The sequence below is a fragment of the Fringilla coelebs genome (assembly GCF_963513975.1).
Source record: "Fringilla coelebs genome assembly, chromosome: 11".
In the NCBI taxonomy this organism is placed as follows: domain Eukaryota; kingdom Metazoa; phylum Chordata; class Aves; order Passeriformes; family Fringillidae; genus Fringilla; species Fringilla coelebs.
In genome coordinates this window covers 8,729,996-8,749,638 of record NC_140037.1, presented here as the reverse complement: position 1 = coordinate 8,749,638, position 19,643 = coordinate 8,729,996, and the positions used below count along the sequence as shown (strand labels likewise).

The 19,643-nt window shown below is 50.0% G+C and overlaps 2 protein-coding genes across 5 annotated transcripts in view; one reads left to right on the top strand and one right to left on the bottom strand.

Moving 5' to 3' along the window:
• Window positions 1-880: 880 nt before the first annotated feature.
• Window positions 881-4,517, bottom strand: IL2RG (interleukin 2 receptor subunit gamma). Its single transcript, XM_084213188.1, has 8 exons — window positions 4,384-4,517; window positions 3,466-3,556; window positions 3,038-3,225; window positions 2,763-2,905; window positions 2,499-2,658; window positions 1,957-2,065; window positions 1,802-1,886; window positions 881-1,700 (listed from the first exon to the last, which is right to left on the bottom strand). Exons 1-8 carry the CDS (start codon window positions 4,478-4,480, stop codon window positions 1,497-1,499), a joined length of 1,077 nt encoding a protein of 358 aa, XP_084069314.1. The 5' UTR covers window positions 4,481-4,517; the 3' UTR covers window positions 881-1,496.
• A 1,420-nt stretch (window positions 4,518-5,937) lies between these two features.
• MED12 (mediator complex subunit 12) overlaps window positions 5,938-19,643 on the top strand; it is a 34,928-nt gene continuing 21,222 nt past the window's right edge. For 2 of the 4 annotated variants that reach the window (XM_084213002.1, XM_084213001.1), the window contains exons 1-15: window positions 5,938-6,076; window positions 6,412-6,516; window positions 7,332-7,523; window positions 9,205-9,364; window positions 9,919-10,094; window positions 10,372-10,482; window positions 11,022-11,276; window positions 13,213-13,359; window positions 13,641-13,740; window positions 15,679-15,815; window positions 16,578-16,709; window positions 17,102-17,228; window positions 17,856-18,085; window positions 18,496-18,576; window positions 19,440-19,613. In XM_084213002.1, the coding sequence (XP_084069128.1) occupies window positions 5,978-6,076; window positions 6,412-6,516; window positions 7,332-7,523; window positions 9,205-9,364; window positions 9,919-10,094; window positions 10,372-10,482; window positions 11,022-11,276; window positions 13,213-13,359; window positions 13,641-13,740; window positions 15,679-15,815; window positions 16,578-16,709; window positions 17,102-17,228; window positions 17,856-18,085; window positions 18,496-18,576; window positions 19,440-19,613 (2,226 nt within the window). In that variant the 5' untranslated portion in view covers window positions 5,938-5,977. Of the gene's footprint in view, window positions 6,077-6,411; window positions 6,517-7,331; window positions 7,524-9,204; window positions 9,365-9,918; window positions 10,095-10,371; window positions 10,483-11,021; window positions 11,277-13,212; window positions 13,360-13,640; window positions 13,741-15,678; window positions 15,816-16,577; window positions 16,710-17,101; window positions 17,229-17,855; window positions 18,086-18,495; window positions 18,604-19,439; window positions 19,614-19,643 lie in introns of all 4 variants that reach the window. The other 2 variants (XM_084213000.1, XM_084212999.1) reach the window with 1 other exon arrangement.

The window sequence follows — 19,643 nt, the reverse complement described above, 5'->3', positions numbered from 1 at the left end:
CCAGCTGTCCCAGGGTCCGGCTGTGACAGGGTCCGGCTGTCCGAAGGCCCAGCTGAGGGTCCCCCTCTTCTCCCAAGCAAGCAGTCATAGGATGGGAGGGTGTGCTCTTATGTGCTTCTGCCAGGGAAGGTTGAGGAATTTCTTCCCAGAAAGGGTGATCAGACATTGGATTAGACTGCTCAGGTAGGTGGGGGAATCACTGTCCCTGGAGGTGTTTAAGGAAAGACTGGAGGTGGCACTCAGTGGTGTGGTCTGGTTAACATGGTGTTGTTCAGACAGAGGTTGGACTTGATGGTCTCCAACATCTTCTCCAACACAATTGAATCTGGGATTCTGTAGGAGCAGCTGCAGGGGGCTGCAGTCAGTGTTGGCCAGAAAGGTCTGCTTATCTGCAGGGACAGCAGCAGTGGCTGAGGGCTGCAGGTGGCCCCAGAAGTGGTTGGAGAGCCCAGAGCAGAGCCCATTGCCCAGTGAGGTCACAACATGTCACCTGAGTGTGCAGGGAGCCCTGTGAGACAGCCAGAAGGGGACTCATCCACGTGCTTGATGTTGACTGATGAACATGCTGCCACTGTGAGCCTGGGACAGTAGGACTGGCCCTGCCTCGCTGTGTGTGAGAGGTCAGAGGTTCTCAGCAGCTCCAGTGGTGCTTTCCCCAGACCCCGCAGGACGAGCCTGGGCAATCCCCTGGTGGGCAGAGCTTTAGTGCCACCAGAAACTGGGGACACAGGGGAGGAGCAGCGAGGCCTGGGGAAACTGCCATGATGACACAATGGCTGGCTGGCTGAGCCAGCAGAGACAGGACACAGGAACAACCACAAAACCACGGTTGAAAGGCAAAGAGGAAATTTATTTTCATTACCTCAGCAATTGCAGGACCCCCCCAAGCAGCACCCAGGCAGAGGCACATAAACAGAGATGCAGGCACTGTGAATCTTGGTCCACCCTAGAGGATCCCTGAACCTGCTGTTTTTGCCTGTTTATCAAGGATTTGTGCAGTTGTGGTCTACCACTGTGATTTGATCTTCCCCACAGCAGGCCAGGAATCTCAAGCATGTTAAATAAGGTGCCACTAAGTCTATCACAGGCCTGTGTTATCTAAACACAGAAGTTCTACTTACTGAATACACAAAGCTAAACAACATGAGTATGGTATATGTGTTTTTCCTACATCAGCTGCAAGGCACTTGAGCATGTTTACAATCTTTCTTGCCTATTTTTCCACACTTGGCCCCCCTGGGACTCCTCATCCTGTGTGTCCCCATCACTTGGCTAGTGGCCCCTGCCTGCTGAGCTGCAGCTGCTCACTCACCAGGACACGTCCCTGGGTGTGCTTGTGGGCACCTGGGAGCAGGGAGGGCACTTGGCAAGAAGCAAGACTGGGGGTCCAGGGCATTTGGCAGAGAAATGGCAGGAGCAGGGAGCAGGGCCTGAGGAGTGGTAAGGTTTGGCAGCAAAGCTGTGGAGAATGGGGCATGCAGGGGTGCAGGAGTGTGTCACACCCTCCCATGGCTGTTCTGGTAGGGGCTGTGCTCACTGGGAGCGGCTGGAGGCCCAGGCATTGGAGGTGGTGCATGATTGCTGCTGTCCCAGAGGGGCTCGTTGCCGTCCTTGGGTGGCAGCTCAGTCACATAGCAGATGTTCTCGCTGTAGTTGGGCTTGAAGCTCTCCACAACATCTTTGGGGACTCCAGTCCATTCCTCCAGGGAGCAGAGTAGGGTGAGAGGAGCAGCCACCCAGCCCAGCCCCAGCCCCCTGCAGCCAGGGTGAGCCCAGGGCAGGGCTGCCTGCACCACCTTACCTGGAAATTGCCGTTGTGGGTGATGAACAGCTCGTCAAAATTCTTGCTGGGGTTGGGAATTCGGGGCATCAGGATGACCCATACCCTGTGCAGGAGAGGTGTGTTAGAGGGAAGAGCCCCAGTGCTGCTGGCCCCAGCCAGCTCCCCACACTCACCTTTCCATGCGCACCAGCAGGATCACAAGGACCAGCAGCAGCAGGCAGGAGGCAATGGGGACCAAGACCGTGCGGATCCCAAACCAGAACAGCTGTTCCTCCACCATGCCTGGAAAGAGAGGGGTGACACTGATCCCCAGACAGCACACCACCATGGCAGTGGGGTGGGCCTGCAGGTGGCCCTCCGTGGGTGGCCATGGCATTGCTCATGGCAAGGCTCATCTGGGAACAGAGCATGGAGAAGGGGCCTGTTCCCAGGCCCTGCCATCCTATCACCATAACTAGCTGGTGACCCTGTCCTGGCCTAGTCATGCCCTCCAATGCTAAGAAACCCCTGGCAAAAGTCAGCAGTTCCCACTGGTGGGGTGTGTTTTGCTTCCAGAAGTACAAAGGATGCTGTTGCCAGCATCCCACATGCCCAGATGGGTCTTGTCCCTAGAGCTGATGCCTCAGGCCATTCACTACTTGCTTGGCCATCTCTCACCTGCTGAGCCCTGCCATGCTCCAGTCCATCCTGTCCCACTGCAGCCCTCAGAACATACCCTTGGTGGAGTTGCTGCCCCAGGTGACAGGAATGCTCCACTCGCTCCAGAACTGGGTTCTGCCACAGAATTTGTTGATCTTGCTGCGCACATAGAAGGTGTAGGACTTCTCATAGTCCACGCTGGGTAAGGAGAACACATCTCCATTCACCGAGAGCTCCTGCAGAGACATGAGCCCTGTGCTGCTGGCTGGGACCACCTTGGAGGCTGGTGCACAGCTCACCCCCAGGCACAGCCACAAGGGTGCCGTGCCCGGGCTCTCACCGTCCAGCTGGTGTCCTTGTTGCTCTTGTACTTGACAGCGTGCTCCAGGCACTTGTTTCTGGGGTAGGGGGAGGCCCAGGTCAGCTGCAGCTGATTGTTGCTCATGTTGTGGATGGTCAGGTTGACAGGCGCCTCTGGTTTCACTGTGAGGGACAGGTAATGCCCAGTGAGGGCTGGCCCCATGGCCAGGGCCCTGCTGCCACCTGGGAGCCCACGGGGGAGCTCAGAACCCACAGCCCTGCAGAGGCAAGGGGGGTCCCCCCACCACTCTGTACCCAGGTCCTGCAGCTCCATGCGTTTGCTGGGGATCTCCAGGGTCTTGCCTCCAAGGCTGGCATTGATGAGAACATGGAAGGGCTGGAACTGGATGAGCTCGTTCTTCTTGAAGTGGCAGCCAACCCTGACACCCTGGTCCTGCAGGTAGTGTTTGCACTCCACTGCCTTGTCAGACGTGTTCTTGTACCTGTGCCACAGTGGGTTACCAGGACTCCCCAAGGCCTCACATGCCCCAGCCCTCACCAGGACCCCTCTCCCCAGCACATCTCATCCTGCTCACTCTGGAGACAGAGCCTGCCCAACCCTGGGCCTGGGGAGGAGGAGAGGCTTGATGCCAGGACCAGCAATGCTGGCAGCAGCCCCCCTGCACAGGGACCCACTGCTGGACACTCTGCTGTAGGACTGGCCATGGGGCAGGGGCACCTACCAGTAGAAGAGGGAGTAGTTGACTGTAGGCATCTCTTTGTTCTCCCATGTGCAGTTCATGTACTCCTCATTGAACAGGACACACTTCACTCCTGCAAGCAACCGACACTGCTGGGCATGGCAGAGGTGGGTGGCTGTGCCAAGGCCCAAGGGTGCACCAGAGAGACGTGGTACATGCCAGATCCCTGCATATTCCTATGAGCCTCCCTCTGTGTCAACCAAACAAGCTCATCAGCCAGCACTGCAGGGGCAGGAGAAATCCAGGGTCAAGCTTCACAACTCCTGGGTTGTAATATAACACAATGGAGCAAACAGGCTGTTTCTACACCTGGAGGTGGAGGGCACCTTCCCACCAGCCCAGGAGGTCCAGGGATACAGAGGGGCTTTTTCCACAGAAAGCTGTTTTACTGACAGCCACGCAAGGAGTGCATTTTTTCTCAGAAAACAGTGGCTGGGATGAGAGTGCCAGGTGGAAAGAAACGCCTCTGTGTCCTGTCCCCTTCCTGTGCACAGCACTACTGAGGGCACCAGGAAGGAAAAGGCAGCTGGTGCAGGTCTACTGACCATCCTGGCCAGCATCCACATGTAGCACAGATCAATAGGATCTGCCAGTAGAGTGATGGGGCAGGAGCACTCCCAGGGGGCTGGTGGGGTCAGAAATGCTCCAGCACTGCAGTGGGTACGAGGACACCCCAACAGGGCTCCCTGGTACAGCCTGACCCTCCCGGCAGCCCCACTGCAAGGGGCCAAATAGGTCCTGGGACACATCAGGAGTCGCAGGGTCCCTGGCGTGTGCCACAACAGCGTGCCAGCCCGCACAGGCCCACATCCTGTCCTCGCCCGCCATCACTGCGGAGCTCCAGTCCCCAGCCCCAACCAAAAAAGGGGCCCTTGGCCTTCCCATGCGCCCCCTTCTTACCTGGCTGGCTGTCGGCAGCAGCAGGGTAGGGACCCGGCCCACAGAGGAGGAGGAGGAAGAGGAGGACAGGCATGAGGAAGGTGCCAAGAGCCGCCATGGGGGCTGCTGAGCGGGGACGCGTGCGAGCAGCCTCGGCCAGGGCTGCCGGCTTCCGCAGCGCACCGCTTCCTGCCCCAGGCACCGCCTCACCGGGGCACCCTGCCTGCCCCAAGGGCTCCCTTATGAGGAACACTGCTCACTCCAGAGCGGCCCACAGCTCATCCCGGTGGGATCCCACAGCTCATCCCACTGGAACTCCATGGCTCATCCTGTTAAAAATAGGTTAGAAACTGTTGTAAAATAGTTGATAGATCTTGAAGCATGTACTGTTAGTTTGTTTTTTTTATTGTAAAAGAGGTTAAAAGGGTAGTTATAAGAAATACAGCACTCAAGGTACCAGCCTGGACAGAACCGCAATGGGCAATCAAGCGCTTTAAACCTTCATGCAAATGAAGGATCCAAAAAGAAACCAATCCAAAGGGACAAAAAACAGGATCAAAAGGGGCTTCTGACCCACTGAATCTGTGCTGCTCCACCTGGGCCATCGGGGCCATCGCTGCCGAGCAGCCCCAGCGCTGGCACTGCTCCTCGGCGGGAGCGATCCTGCTCGGCCCGGGCCCCCTTGCTTTAGGCCTTTCTTTTTATTGTAATAAATGCTGAAATCACTTTAGCACCGGCAGCCTGCTCTCGTTTTTAACAATCCCACTAGGATACCACAGCTAACCCACTGGGACCCCACAGTGCATTCCACTGGCTCGTTCTACCGGGACAGAGTCACCCTCCCTGCTCAGTTCCCACACCTCGCACGTCTCGGACCCCCCATTTCATCCTGCCGTGTTCCCATGGCTCATGCTGTAGGGCTCACCGCCCCTGGGCTGCCCCAGGAGCACGGCTGGGATGGGGATCCCACCGCTCAGCCCGCCTGGATCCCTGTCAGAATCACTGGGAGGCACCGAGGCAGTCGGAGGGGGCTGCTGCAGGAGAGCGTCACAGCGGGGCTTTGTGCGTGTGACGGTACGGCCGGTGCCCGCGGGGGCTGCTGCCGGTGGTGCGGTGATGTCCGCACGGGGTGTTGGTGGCCGGGGTCCCGGGGGTGCCCCAGTACCGGGACCGGCGCGACGCCTCCGCCGGGGGGCGCGCGCGCGCCCCTCGGGCTGCCCCGTCTGCCTTCGACCCTTTCCGTCTGCGCTCGGAGCGGGCTCGGACCATCCCGGCACTGCTCGGGACTCTCCCGCGGCGCTCAGCTCTTTTTGTCCTCGCTGGTCCCCTCTTCGGGGACGCTCGGCTCTCTCCGTTCACTCTCGGATCTCTCCGTCTGCGCTCGGTGCTCTTCGTCTTTCCTCGGTACAGTCACAGCAGTACTCGGGTCTCTCCGTCAATTTTCGGTATTCTTCGGCAACCCTCGGGCATCTTCGGCGACGCTCGGGACTCTCCGTGCTCTTTCGGCCCGGCTTCGGCGGCGCCCACCTGCCCCGGCGCAGCGCGCAGCGCGCAGGCGCGGGCGGCCCCGGCGGCCCTTGTTGTGGCCCGGCCGCCCCCGCCCGGCCGGCCCGCCATGGCGGCCTTCGGCGTCCTCAGCTACGAGCACCGCCCGCTCAAGCGCCCGCGCCTCGGCCCGCCTGACGTGTACCCGCAGGACCCCAAGCAGAAGGAGGTGCGGGGGCCGGGCGTGTTGGGGGGACCCGGGGTGCAGGACCGCTGTGCCGGGGCCGGACCTGAGGGAGCACAGGGTTAGCGGCGCGAGGGCCGGGAGCTGGGCGAGGGGGCGCCGTCCCACCGGGACGCCGGGTGTGGGGCCGCTAGCCGGGCCGGGGGAGCCCCGGTCCCGTGTCCCGGCACTGCCCTGGGCGGTGCCTGGTAGCGAGGGCTGGGGGAGGTCGGGGGAGCAGCCGGGCCTCGCCAGGTTCAGCCCCCGCGGTGGGGACGGAGGCTGCGGCGGTGGGCGCGGAGGCGCCGGGCCGGGCCCTGCTGACCGTCCTTCCCCCGCAGGATGAGCTGACTGCGCTGAATGTCAAGCAAGGCTTCAATAACCAACCGGCGGTCTCTGGGGACGAGCACGGCAGTGCCAAAAATGTCAATTTCAACCCGGCGAAGGTGAGAGACGTCCCGACAGTCGAGGGCGGGTTTGGCAGGGCAGGCGGCTGGATCCTGCACAGTCCTGGGTCTCGTTCCTTCCATGTGTCGAGAACTAGGAGATCTTCCCCTTTTGTATGGGTGTTTTTAAGACTTGACCCTCCGTTTCTGTAGAATCCAAGTTCTGCATTTAGAACTGTGTCCCACCTCTGAGAGAGTGGGCTCTTGTCTGGCTCAATGCATCTTAGGGGCAGGTCTATGTCTGCAGTATTAGTTAAGCCAGCATCTAGGACTCCTTAAATTCTGGTATTAAAGCACAAGGCTATGATAGTAGGAGAGAGAAACTCCTTATTGGTTTGGTTACATGATGGCCGTAGTAAAAGGAAAGTACGATTTCGTGAAACATCTGGAAGTTTAAAAATGGGAGTTATATAATAGGCTTCAACTGCATTTTTCCAGTCTCTGAAATCAAGATGTTGACTTCCTGACAAAACAAGTAGTAATGACCTGGGTTGGAAGGCAATCAATAAGCACAGGATATTTGTTTTCCTTGGCTGACCTCTGTCTGAGGAGCCTTATGTCTGGTTTGACAGGTATTTTTTTCAAGGATTGTGTCCATCTCAACTTGAATCCCTGCTCGATTATTGTATGAGTTGTCTAGGTTAATCTCTGCAAGTATAACAAAGGAGTTATTGGCTGTTACTTTGTGTTTCAAAAGTTGATATTGGTGAGACTTCTGGTAGGAGTGATAAATGAGTGATAAATTTTAAACACACTGATCAGGTCTTTGACCTCTGAAATGTAATGAATCCATTTTTTTTTCCCTTCTCCTCCAGATCAGCTCCAATTTTAGCAGTATTATTGCAGAAAAACTACGGTGCAACACCCTGCCTGACACCGGGAGACGGAAACCCCAGGTCAATCAGAAGGATAACTTTTGGCTGGTGACAGCACGTTCCCAGAGTGCCATAAACAACTGGTTCACAGATCTGGCTGGAACTAAGCCCCTCACTCATCTTGCTAAGAAGGTATGTTACAGGAGAGGCAGCCTGGCAGGGTAGAGAATTTAATCTGTGCTTGTTTCTGGAGGTTTTCTGAAGGTCTTTACTGTTTGGAGAAATTCCTTGTCTATACATCTTGTGAAGCTTTCAGCTTGCAGAATGCATGTAGGATTTGTAGTGCCCTGACTGTAGTCATCCACACTGAGATCTGGTCTCTTGGCTGTTACGTTGAGGTGTGTTCAGCTTTGCCTTTTGGCTTGTAGGACACGACTGATTTAAGGTTCAGTTGTTTTTCAGAAGAGCTGCCATTGTTGCCTTTGGTCTGTTGTTTCGATTAGGACATTTCTGTTGTGGAGGGCTTCTCAAGTTCTCAAAAGTCATAGTGAGAATTACTGAAAATAATGACCTAAATGACTTCCTAGACTTCTGTTGCAGTGAGGTGTTTCTGCTTTTCAGCAGAGGAGAGTACATGTGCTATCACTTGGTCTTGGCTAGGCTACAGTATTTCTCTGCCCTGGAGTCTAGGGGTAGATTTTTGCCTTATAGCTGTGCATTCTGTGGAGTATGAAAGAAGGGTCTTAATCTGGCATTTTTATCAGGCCTAATAGCAAGGGAGATAGCTCTCTCTCAGGGGAAGCCTACAAACAAGGTGCTTATAAATGTGGTATGCACTGTGGAAAAATCATAACTCCCAGTTGCAAAATGGTCTGAGTCATTCCTGGGGGGAAAATAAAGTAATCAGATTTTCCCAGTATCTGACTCTTTTTATATAAACTTAGTCCTTCTTTGTGTTTTCACTGTCAGTTTCCTGAGGTCATGGTAAAAGCTTGAACCTTTCAAGGTTTTCCTGTTTTCCTGCTATGAGCTCCATCCATTTTCATTACCTTAGATGAGAAAGAGTGACTGTCAGTAGCCAAGTAGTCTGACTTTGAGGCATCAGAGAGTAATTGGGAAGAATGTAGGAAACATGGCAGGTAAATGAACATCAGTAGTTCAGGGACTTGAAGATACCTGCCAAATGGACCTGTTTGTTGTGAATTTTTTTCATTCCTCTGTGAAAAGACACATACTTTTGCTCTCCAGAGTATTGTGTGGAAAGCCCCACAGCTGTACTTTTCCCTGTGATGTGTTATTGCTTCCTGGTTTATAGTCCTTCAGCCTGATGATTTTACTGGTATCTTCCTATATTGTATCTTGAATTTTGAATCTTGGATTAATGAATTCCTTCCAACTATGTACTCCGTTCCCTGTTTCTCACGGTTTTCTGTTGAGTACTCATGATATTGTGAGACTTCTGTAACCACTCAGTTTTGCATGTAAAGGGGAGAGTCCTGTCTTCACTTTGCATGGCAGATACTCTGTAACTGACTCAGTCCTTAGTCTGTATCTTTCATGGCTCTTTATGTGCTCTCTGGAGGATAACCTCCAAGATGTTTGCAGGATTCAGGGCATGGATTTACAGTGACGTAATTATATGTTCTGTCTTCTTTCACTTTGTTTTGTTTCTGTTTATACTGAAATGCAGCTCTGGTACTGTTGCTTTCTGACCACAAGTGAATTTGGCAGCAGGTTTTTTTTGAGGTAGAGGTACTGTGTTGCTCTGTTCCCTTTTTACCTTTTTCGTACTTGCAGCAGGTATAGCTGCTTTAGCTGCTTCAGTTCTTATTCCAAGTGCTTGGTTCAGTTTTCCCTCTCCATTTCATTGCAGGTACCCATCTTTAGCAAGAAGGAAGAGGTCTTTGGTTATTTGGCAAAATACACTGTTCCAGTAATGAGAGCAGCGTGGCTCATCAAAATGACCTGTGCCTATTATGCTGCCATCACGGAAACGAAGGTGAAAAAGCGTCATGTCATTGATCCCTTCATTGGTAAGCACTCTGTGTGCAGCACTGGCATTGTCCAGCACAGCTGTTTCCCTTCTGGTTAGTAAGAGGTAGCCTGGAAATCCAAAGATACTTGTTTCCTGCTGATAAGTCCTTGGGTTCTGATGTGAGTAACTGTCTGAACAGGCCCACCTGTGAAAGTACACTGAAAAATAAGTCTTAGCAGCCATAAAGCCTGGGAGCCTTACTTTTCTTTCTCCCTGTTAAGTTCTACTGAGCTTCTTTGCTGCCTTTCCTGTTTTTTTTCTTACCATATACAAAGATTGTTAAGTTGCAATTTAGTGATGACTGATTAGCTACTTCCCAAGTGAGTATCTACATTTCCCAGAGAATTTTGGTATGTTACTCCCTGTGTTCCCAATTTCATTAAACATTACTGGATCCAACATCCTTTGCATCCTGACCTGCTCCAGATTGCTGTGGTCTAGAAGAGTTCCCCTGACTGTGTTCTGGTTTTTTTGGCTTTCCACCTGTGCACCATTCTGGTTCTTTCCTGCTGCTCTTTGCCACAATGCTCACTGCTAACCTTTTTTCTCCAGAATGGACACAGATCATCACCAAGTACCTGTCAGAGCAGCTGCAGAAAATTGCAGAGTTCTACAGACAGCTCCCAGGGCAAGGCTGTGGTTCACCATCAGGACCAATGCCCCAAGAGGTGGAACAGGCTTTGAAGCAGTGGGACTACAATGAGAAACTGGCTATGTTTATGTTCCAGGTGAGGGACTGGCAGGGGCTGCTGGGTTGGTGTGAGTAGAGGAGGGCAGGGGGAGTAGATGTCAAGTGATTTATTTCTGCAAGATGCTCTCTTTCCTAGTGAATAGACCACTAGGACTAGATGGAGTTTTGAGCTCAGTAATAGGACAGGGGTAGCACAGAACTGTGAGAACTTACAGAGTTTCCACTATTGGAGTGCAAGCTGCTGCTGCTCTGCCTTACCTTAGTGAAGGTTACTTCAACTTTCACCCATTTGCTCTGCTTTTATCTGTGTGCAGGATGGCATGTTGGACCGGCACGAATTCCTGACGTGGGTCCTCGAGTGCTTTGAGAAGATACGGTCGGGAGAAGATGAATTTCTGAAAATGCTCCTTCCTTTGCTGCTGCGGGTGAGAAATACACTCTCAGCTTGCTTTGGCTATCCCCTTCCTATTGCCTAACGGGATAATGAGTTGTTTTGCACCAAGAACACCAGGGAGTCCCTATGACCATCCTTCTTAGCTCATGCAAGGATGTCTTTTTAGTGCTGCTCTCCTCTGGTTTTTATTCTCCTTTATCCTTTTTCCTTGCACTGGACTTGGTAATCCTTGCCTGTGCCAGAGCTGTGATAGTTCCACTGGTTGTGCACCAGTACATGGAAACTGCTTTTTTCTTTCTTTCTTTTGCAACAGTTTCTGGGCAAATGTTTGAAGCTCTGGGAAGGCTGGGTGTGGGTACATTTTTACACATTAAGTCATTGCCAGAGAGTATTTCAAGGTTTTTTCTGATGCTTAGTAGCCAGTGGGTGATCCATGATGCTTAGGAGCTCTCTGTAGAACTGCGTCTTCAAGGCAGTGTCACACACAGTGTAGTACAGTGGGAAGGTCGGGGTTTTTTCTTGCGTTCCTTGTGACAAGGATGTTTGCCCCTCCTTCCGTGTTCCCTGCAGTACTCTGGAGAGTTTGTGCAGTCTGCGTACCTGTCCAGACGTCTGGCCTACTTCTGCACCCGCAGGCTTGCTATGCAGCTGGATGGTGCTGGTGGGCACCCACCACACATCCTGTCTGCCCAGACAGGGAATGCTCTTCCTTCAACTCCCACCCCTCAGCCAGCTGCAGGGAATCCTCCTCCCAGCCCTTTCAGCGACTTACTACTGTGCCCCCAGCACCGGCCGGTGGTGTATGGGCTCAGCTGCATCCTTCAGGTACGTTTAAGTGATGGTGATTCTGGGGTCAACAGGGATGATTTGTTTGCCATCACAGAAAAATCATTACAGTCTGAGTCAGCAGCTTTGTAAGTACAGAAATATCAAACCATGATTATCTCGGCTGATGTGTTACAGAGCTTTTGTCAGACAGTGCTGTAGCAGTGCCCTTGACTGACTTGCGTAAGAAAAATGGTTTGGAATAGAGCCTTTTGCTCTACTCACAGGTGTCTCACATGGCTGGGAAAGCTTTACAAAAGAAGGGATGGGAAAAAAAGAAAGGGTTATTTCCCATGTGTATATCAATAGCAGGTTTTCATCCAGGAGAGGAAATTATGCCAGAAATGAAAGTGCTTTGTAATTTTGTCAACTCTTAAAAACAAACATCCCCCTCATCAGAAAAAAAGTTCCCACAGAACAAAAAAAAAACCAAAACAAAAAAAAAAAAATCAACCCACAACCAAACAGTTCACACAAGAAACACAAGAAACAGCCCCTCCCACTTTATGGAAGAATGTCGTGATTTAGGAGTGGTAGCAGGCTGTGAAAAGGAACTACTCTGAACTCATAATCTTTGTAGGTGGGATTGATTAAACGTTACATTGCAATAAAAGGGCAAAGTTGCCAAAGCCTTACTGATAGATGTTCGAAGAACTGGTGCTGGTATCACACTGTGGGATTCAGTTCTTACTGTCCTTGTGTCAGAGGGAGGCAAGTTCTGTTCAGTGTGTGCATTCATTCATGATTGTGTTTTTCTCCTTCAAGAGGAGAGTGACTAGGTGAGGTGGGTCCATGCAGGAGTGGAGATTGTTTCTTCCAGGGGAGAAAAGACTTGGTAAAGCAGAGAAGGTTCCAGAGAGTGCAGAATGGAGCAGGAGTTGGAGAGGAAGAGAGCACAAAGCTTGGGAATCTGCTGCTCAAGAGAGGAACTTGAGAGGAAGGAGCCCTGGCAGGATCAAGAAGCAGCCAGCCAGCTCTCAGAGAAAGAGAGGAAAAGAAAATTTCTATAGTACGGTTGGCTAGAAGTAAGGACCTTTCTAGAAGCAAGGGTTAGACAGCAATGTAGGGTTATAAATAAACATTTTTGCATTCTTATTAAGTCTTGTTTGCTTTCTGGTCAAAATGTTTAGAGGGTTTGTTTTTGGTTTGTTTTTTTTTTTCTATTTTCTATGTGATAAAACATGTCTCTAACATAAAAATCTTCTATTTGGGGAGCTTGCTTTAGGGAAAATAGATGAGGATATACACCTCAAAGGTTTGTCTGATTTGGAATTCAGACACTGCTTAAAAAGTTGATGTTGGTAAATGATAGTCTGATCTTTAGTATGTCTCAGTGGAAACAGGTGCATTTCTAAAAATTTCCATAATTCTAAGAATGTGCATAATTAAACTTTGCTGAAATGTTCTCAAGATAAGCAGATTCTTTGGTTTCAGGGTCTAAAACAGCTTTGTGAGCCAGAAAATGTAGGGGAATATCATAGGAATTGTTTAGTGTCTGTTTTGTCTGTGTTTATGGGAGTGTACAAGATCATAAAAGAATGAGAATGCATGTACCATGGTATTGTTACTATAATAATCAGACTTGTGATTATCAAACAAAATGGTTTAATTAATTTAGTCTGTTGCCTCATATTTCTTCTCGGACTTTACACTTGATCACAGTTGTAAGTTGCTAATGTAAATGTTGCTTCTGGACCGTGAGGGTTGGATTGTGCATTGGGGGTGGGAGTTTGTATGATCCAAAGGGTTTTTCAGAGCTTAAAACAACAACAACAAAAAAAACCTCAAAAACAACCCACCCAGATAGTAAATATGCTGTTAGAGGATAATGAGTGCCTTGGTAATAGGATAAAGTAGCGGTTAGCTCTGTAGAAATGTAACTTAATTGTTTTGACCTTAATTTGCTCAGTGATACTGACCTTTCTGTCTGTTGCAGAGTATAATTTTGTGTTGCCCGAGTGCCCTTGTGTGGCATTATTCCTTGACTGATAGCAGGATAAAGACTGGCTCTCCATTGGACCACCTGCCTATAGCCCCATCCAACTTACCCATGCCAGGGGGGAATTCAGCCTTTACACAGCAGGTGAGCTTCAGAAAAGGGAGCTCTTGTGGTTTGGGATAACAGCTGTATCTTAGCTCTTTCAGAATTTTCTTTTCATGTTGTGTGATAAGCAGATCTGGAGGTGCTGTCTCAATCCCTAGGAATTAAGTGCTCTCATTCTGCTGTAAGTCAGATAGTGATGTCCTTGGAAGATGGGCAAAATTCAAGTAGAATTGCTGTCAGTCTCTTTTTTTTCTAATAATTTTGTTCACATGACTTCTAAGGCATCCTTTTGTATGTTTACACAAGTCCATTGTTTCTAGGTTCGGGCAAAGCTGCGTGAAATTGAGCAGCAGATAAAGGAGCGTGGCCAGGCTGTGGAGGTTCGCTGGTCATTTGACAAGTGCCAAGAAACCACAGCAGGTAACTTGCTGTAGGTTAAAGTTTCTTTCCCCCTCATCCACGTGCTACTCTGACAAAACTGTCTGGCTATTCTTTTTGATTTTTTTCCTATTAAATACAAATTACTGATTGTATTTACTGTCAGCAGTAAGACATGGCTCTTTTTCTTTGCAGTGCAAAATCTTATAAGGGTCCATTTCTCCAGGTATAGGGGGAGTTTCTGTTACTAGGAGCTGGAAATATTTACCAGGGAACTATACTCTTGTCTGTATGCTGTGCTCTGTTGCTTTCCCCTAAAATCTGCTGTTGACCACAGTGAGAGTCAGGATATTAAGCTGGGTGGACCCCTGCCTGACTGGTACAGCTTTCCTTGGGTAGTGAGCCCAAGCAATGATCTCACAGAAACTTCTTATAGAATCATAGAATGGTCTGGGGTGGAAGGGACCTTAAAAATCAAGTGGTCTGAATTGTCCTGCCATGGGCAGGGACACTTTCCCCTAGATCTGGTTGCTCAGGACCAATCCAGCCTGGCTTTGAACACTTCTAGGAATGGAGTGTCCACAGCCTCTCTGGGCAACTTGTGCCACACCCTCACAGAGAAGAATTTCTTCTGAACATCTAGTCTGAGTCTATTCTCTTTCAGTGTAAAACCATGCCCTTTTGTCCTGCCCTTGTAAAAAGTTTCTCTCAAGATTTCTTCTAAGTCCGCCTTAGTGGGATAGGTGACAGTTAGGTCACCCTAGAGCCTTTTCTTCAGGCTGGACAGTCCCAATTCTCTCAGCCTTTCCTCCTGGGAGAGGTGTTCCTTCCCTCTAATCAACTTGGTGGCCTCCTCTGGACTCGCTCCAACAGCTCCGTGTCCTTCCTGTGCTGAGGACCCCAGAGCTGGGGGCAGCACTGCAGTTGGGGTCTGACCAGAGTGGAGCAGAGGGGCAGAACCCCCTCCCTCCCTCCCCTGCTGCCCACAGGGCTTTTGCTGCAGCCCAGGACACACTTGGTTTTCTGGGCTGTGAGTGCACATGGCTGGGTCCTGTCCAGCCTCTCATCCCCCAGCATCCCTGAGTCCTTCTCTGCAGGGCTGCTCTCCATCTGTTCACCCCCCATCCTGGATCAATACTGGGGTTGCTCTGCCCCAGGTACAGCACCTCGTGCTTGGCCTTGTTGAACCCCATGGGATTCCCACAGGCCACTGCTGGAGCTTGTGGATGTCATCCATCCTTCAGGACTATCAACCAAACCACTCAGCTTTGTGTCATCTACAGACTTGCTGTGGGTGCACTTGATCTTTGTCTGTGTCACCACTCATCACTGATGTCCATTGGGACTCTGAGCCTTTGGCCACTACCATCTGGATGTAACTGTCCAACCAGTTTCTCATACACTGAACAGTCCAGCATGCCTGGTGCTGTGTAGGCCTTCCCATTGTCAGAATAAAACAGTATTTTGGTGGCAACACCAGCCATGGACCCATGTATTGGTAGACTGGGCCCATCTGTTTCTTCTAATGTTGTTGCCTGTAACTGGAAGGATAGGAGAGGAAATAATCTCTGTTCCAGAATCCCTTTCTAATGGTCAGTCCCAAGGTCTGAAGTCTCTTTTGATTGTCTTTGGACTACACTTGTGACTTCATCTCCTTCTGTGTGAGAGACCAGTAAAGTCTGAGGGCTGGACCAGGCTAGGAAGTTTCATGATTTCATGTCCTTAACCTGGGCACCAGGAATGTATCAGGCTTCCCTTAGAGAAGGGTCCATCTGGCATTTGGATAAAGGGTCCAAACCCTCTCTTCCACTTAAAAGAGAATCACCTACAGCTACAACCCATCTTCCTTGTGAAACTGGTCATGATACGAGTTGTAGGCCTTTCTGACCTTAGCTGACCTTTGGCAACACATCTGGTGTGGCTCTTGAGTCTTTTGTACCAGGTGCCAAATATACATTTTTCTTCTCTGTTCTCTTCTAGGTTTCACTATTGGCCGTGTCTTGCATACCTTAGAAGTTCTGGACAGTCACAGCTTTGAAAGATCTGACTTCAGCAACTCTTTGGATTCCTTGTATAACAGGATATTTGGGCTGGGTCCAACCAAAGACAGTCATGAGGTGCTCTGGGACTTGGCTGCTGGGCCCTGGTCTTGGATGTGGCTGTGTTCTTGTTTATAACCACACTGTTATTGTCCTGTGTCTGCAGAGAGCTGACTAGGTAGTGGCCTATGGCCAAGAGACATGATCTCCATTGAAAAGGATTGCATGCAGCTCTGTTAGGGAGGTACTAAAATGAGAAGGGGGGGGATCTGTGCTCTAGAAAGTCCAACAAATACATGTGAGCTTGAGAGAATTCACTGATGAAGGACGTCAGTCTGCAATACCAGATTGGTGCTAAGGACTTGTTATGTCAGTACTAGCCTAGTCACATTTTGGGCTGGCTGCTGATTCCTGGGAGCTCACAGTTCAGGTTCCTCTTAGCTTGAGAGTTGTATTTATGTATATGTAGGACCATAGTGCATCCACTACTGCATTGGTTCCTAGAGGAGGGCAGGACTGGCTGTTCATACACTTTGTATGAGGGTGTCGAGAAGTTGTGTTTTACTCAGTGCTGTGCTTAACACTCTATAGATGTTCTGCTGGAAGAGAACTGATTTTGTAAAGCAGAGTCAGTCTGGAGATTTGTCGGGGGCTGTGGACCTCATGTTGCAAAATGCAGTCAAAACAGGAGGGCTCTAGCTTGACATGTGTTCTCCCTTTTAGGAGGAGGGGAATGTAGCAGTGTTCAGTCCCTGTTCTATGGGGAGTAGACCCACTGTTATATCTGCTCCCCTCTTCTGCTTGGCTCAGGTTCTCACTGCAGTGCTTCTATCCCCCCAGATCTCCCCAGATGATGATGCAGTGGTGGCCTTGCTGTGTGAGTGGGCTGTCAGCTACAAACGCTCGGGGCGCCACAGGGCCATGGTCGTGGCCAAACTCCTGGAGAAGCGTCAAGCAGAGATCGAGGCTGAGGTAGGCCCTTATTCCTGGAAGGCTGGGAGCAGTAAAGGAGAGCAGAAGTTACCTGACTCCTGTTACACCAACAGGCAAAGGCTGATCAGCACAGTGCCTCTTGTCACTGGTGCTGCTAATTATGGCATTTGCTCCATCTGACCCAATGTAGGTCATAAATGAGCCTGTGGGATGGTGCATATCCCATTTCTTGGATAGATTTGAGGACAGCTGATTGCTGTGCAAAAGCACTGACATACTTGGAGACTGTGCAGTAGCTTACAGAAACCTGTGTGGTGGCTTGCTTATAAGAGCAAGATAGAAGAATTCTCTTGAAGGCTTCTTTTTTGAGATATGTGGATAGGAAGTTTCTCCTCTGTGTCAGCAGTCCGTACTTTTTTCTGTTTCTACAGAGGTGTGGGGACTCTGAAGTCGTGGATGAGAAGGGCTCCATCTCCTCAGGCTCTTTGTCAGCAGCCAGTGCTCCTGTCTTTCAGGATGTCCTTATGCAGTTCCTTGACACTCAAGCTCCTATGCTAAGTATGTAATAAGAATTTGTGGTCTCCCAGTTTCTAGCTTTCCCTCTCTTGCAGACTTTGAATTTGTGTGAAGTTCTCTTGTGTGTAGGTATGGGGTGTATCTAAATTCTCTATCTGGCTTCCTTGCAATTCAGAGCTTATCTTGGTGAGGGAGGAAAAGCAACTTGCAGGGCCAGATGACAGAAAGATGGTACAGAGGCATTTCTGTTAACAAAGCGTTGGCCAAGGATAAACGAGTTTAATCAGGAATTACTTCAGGCTGAGAACTAAAGGGAGGTTTTTAACAGGTGACAGAGCTCTGGCTCTGATGGGAAGTGCTGCAAACAGGTTAAGGGGGATAGAATAACAGGTCTGAATGATGAAGGCAGCTGTGTGTACACCCAGGAATAGCACTTAAGTCCAGTGGCTCTGGGCTGTGACACTGGAGACACTTTTGACTTACTTAATTGCTAATTTTTGAAACTGGACTTTCTGCTTTTAGTCCCTGCTGTAATCTCAGAACTGTGTATTAGTCACTGTGTTGACATCTCAGGAAATCCTTTCCCTTGCCCTAGCTTAGGTGACTGGTGTTGCTTATAGTGGTGGAGAACTACTCTGATAGCACTGACTGTCTCTGTTGTCCTTTCAGCTGATCCTGGGAAGGAAAACGAGAAGGTGGAGTTCTTTAATCTGGTGCTGCTGTTCTGTGAGCTAATCCGACATGATGTCTTCTCCCACAACATCTACATGTGCACGCTTATCTCCCGGGGTGATCTTGCCATGGATTCTCATGGGCCTCGCCCTCCCTCACCCTTTGATGACCCTGCTGAGGAACATGACAGGAAAGAGACAGAGGGAAGCAGTAGCATCAAGCTGGAGGTGAGATTATGAGCACCATGGCCCTCCTGTACATCTGTGTTGTGCTTGCCTGTTTTTACCAGCTTTGCAGCTTCCTTGCTGTTGCCTGCTGGAGAATATATCACTGACTCCTGCTCTTCCTTCCCTCCACTTATTTCCTTAGCATTTCAATTTAAGGTTATGTCTAAGTGACTGGAAAGGACCTGCAAATTGCAGAAGGGTAGATAGGAGAATCTTGCATGGCTTGATACAGAGCAGCATATCATGAGGTGCTGTGTGAGGCCTGTCCATAATATTTGAAGTGTATCAGGCACTATGGGTGTGGTGGCATACTGCTGTCAGTGTCCAACATGGACATCAATGTAGCCAACAAATATTCTCTTGTTCCCTGATGCATCACGGAGATGTAAAGCTGCTCTGTCTGTTCCCAGGACACAGGTCTTTCAGAGCCCATGGACATTGACCACAACCCCAGCATGCTCTTTGATGACATGGAAAAGACAGACTTTTCGGTACGTTCCAGCATCTCCTGCTACTCAGTAAGTAGGGTCAGCGTGTTGTAGCGAGCCCAGAAGTAGCATCTGCCTTGCTTTTGTGTGTGTGCTGGAAGTGGCTGGGTTGTAAGGCAGTTCACATTGCAAAAGGCCTATATAACCTATTAATGTAGGTTGGTGTTCATCAGAGCAGAGTGAGTCCCAACTGTTCCTGGCACCTCCTCTGCTCTGGCTACTGCCAGCCCAGTGTTTGGGCAGGGTAGGAAGTGGGCTGCTTGGAAGTGGATGGGAAATGAATGGCCATGATGGCCTCAGATTGGAAGTGACCAGTTGCAGAGGTTTTCTTGATCCTGGGAGAAGACACTACTCTTCTTTCATCCTACTGTGTGCCCTTCAGGGTTACTTCAGGGTTACAGTTCTTCATATCTGTGGGCATAGGTCATGGTAGCAGAGCACTTTCAAGCACTTAGCAGTAAATTAACTCATGGTGCTTGAAAAATCCCTAAGTACCTACATCTATCCAGCCATCTCTGACCTTTCAAGGTACATGTCAGCCAAGTGGGATGTAAAGTTACATGCTTTCCCAGGATCTCACTTTTGTGGAAGGGGCTCTTTCCAAAACTCTAAGCTATAAATCCATTACTCCTATTGTGTTATTTCCTGTTGTGTTTAACCTAATATACAACATGGACCAGAAGCAAAAATAGGAATAGTCTCTTGGCACATTACCTTGGTTTTTGCCTTAAGAACTGGCTAGTTTTCTGGCCCTTCCTTTTCCTACTTCCTTTTTAGTTCTGAGCAGAAGTATGTTCCTTCAGCAATTTTTACTGTTGCATGACCATGTTTCCTAACTACATTTTCTTGTTCTTATGTCTCCCCAGATGTTTTCTCCACCAATGCATTGTGAATCTAAAGCCAGCCCTTCTCCTGAAAAGCCAGATCCTGAAAAGGAAGGAAAGACTCTGCTGAAGGATAAGTCTGTGGAAGGAATGCTAGCATCCCTGTATGACCAGCCTAGGCACATTCAGTATGCAACACACTTCCCTATTCCTCAGGTACAGCACCTGCTCCTACCTGCTCCCCTG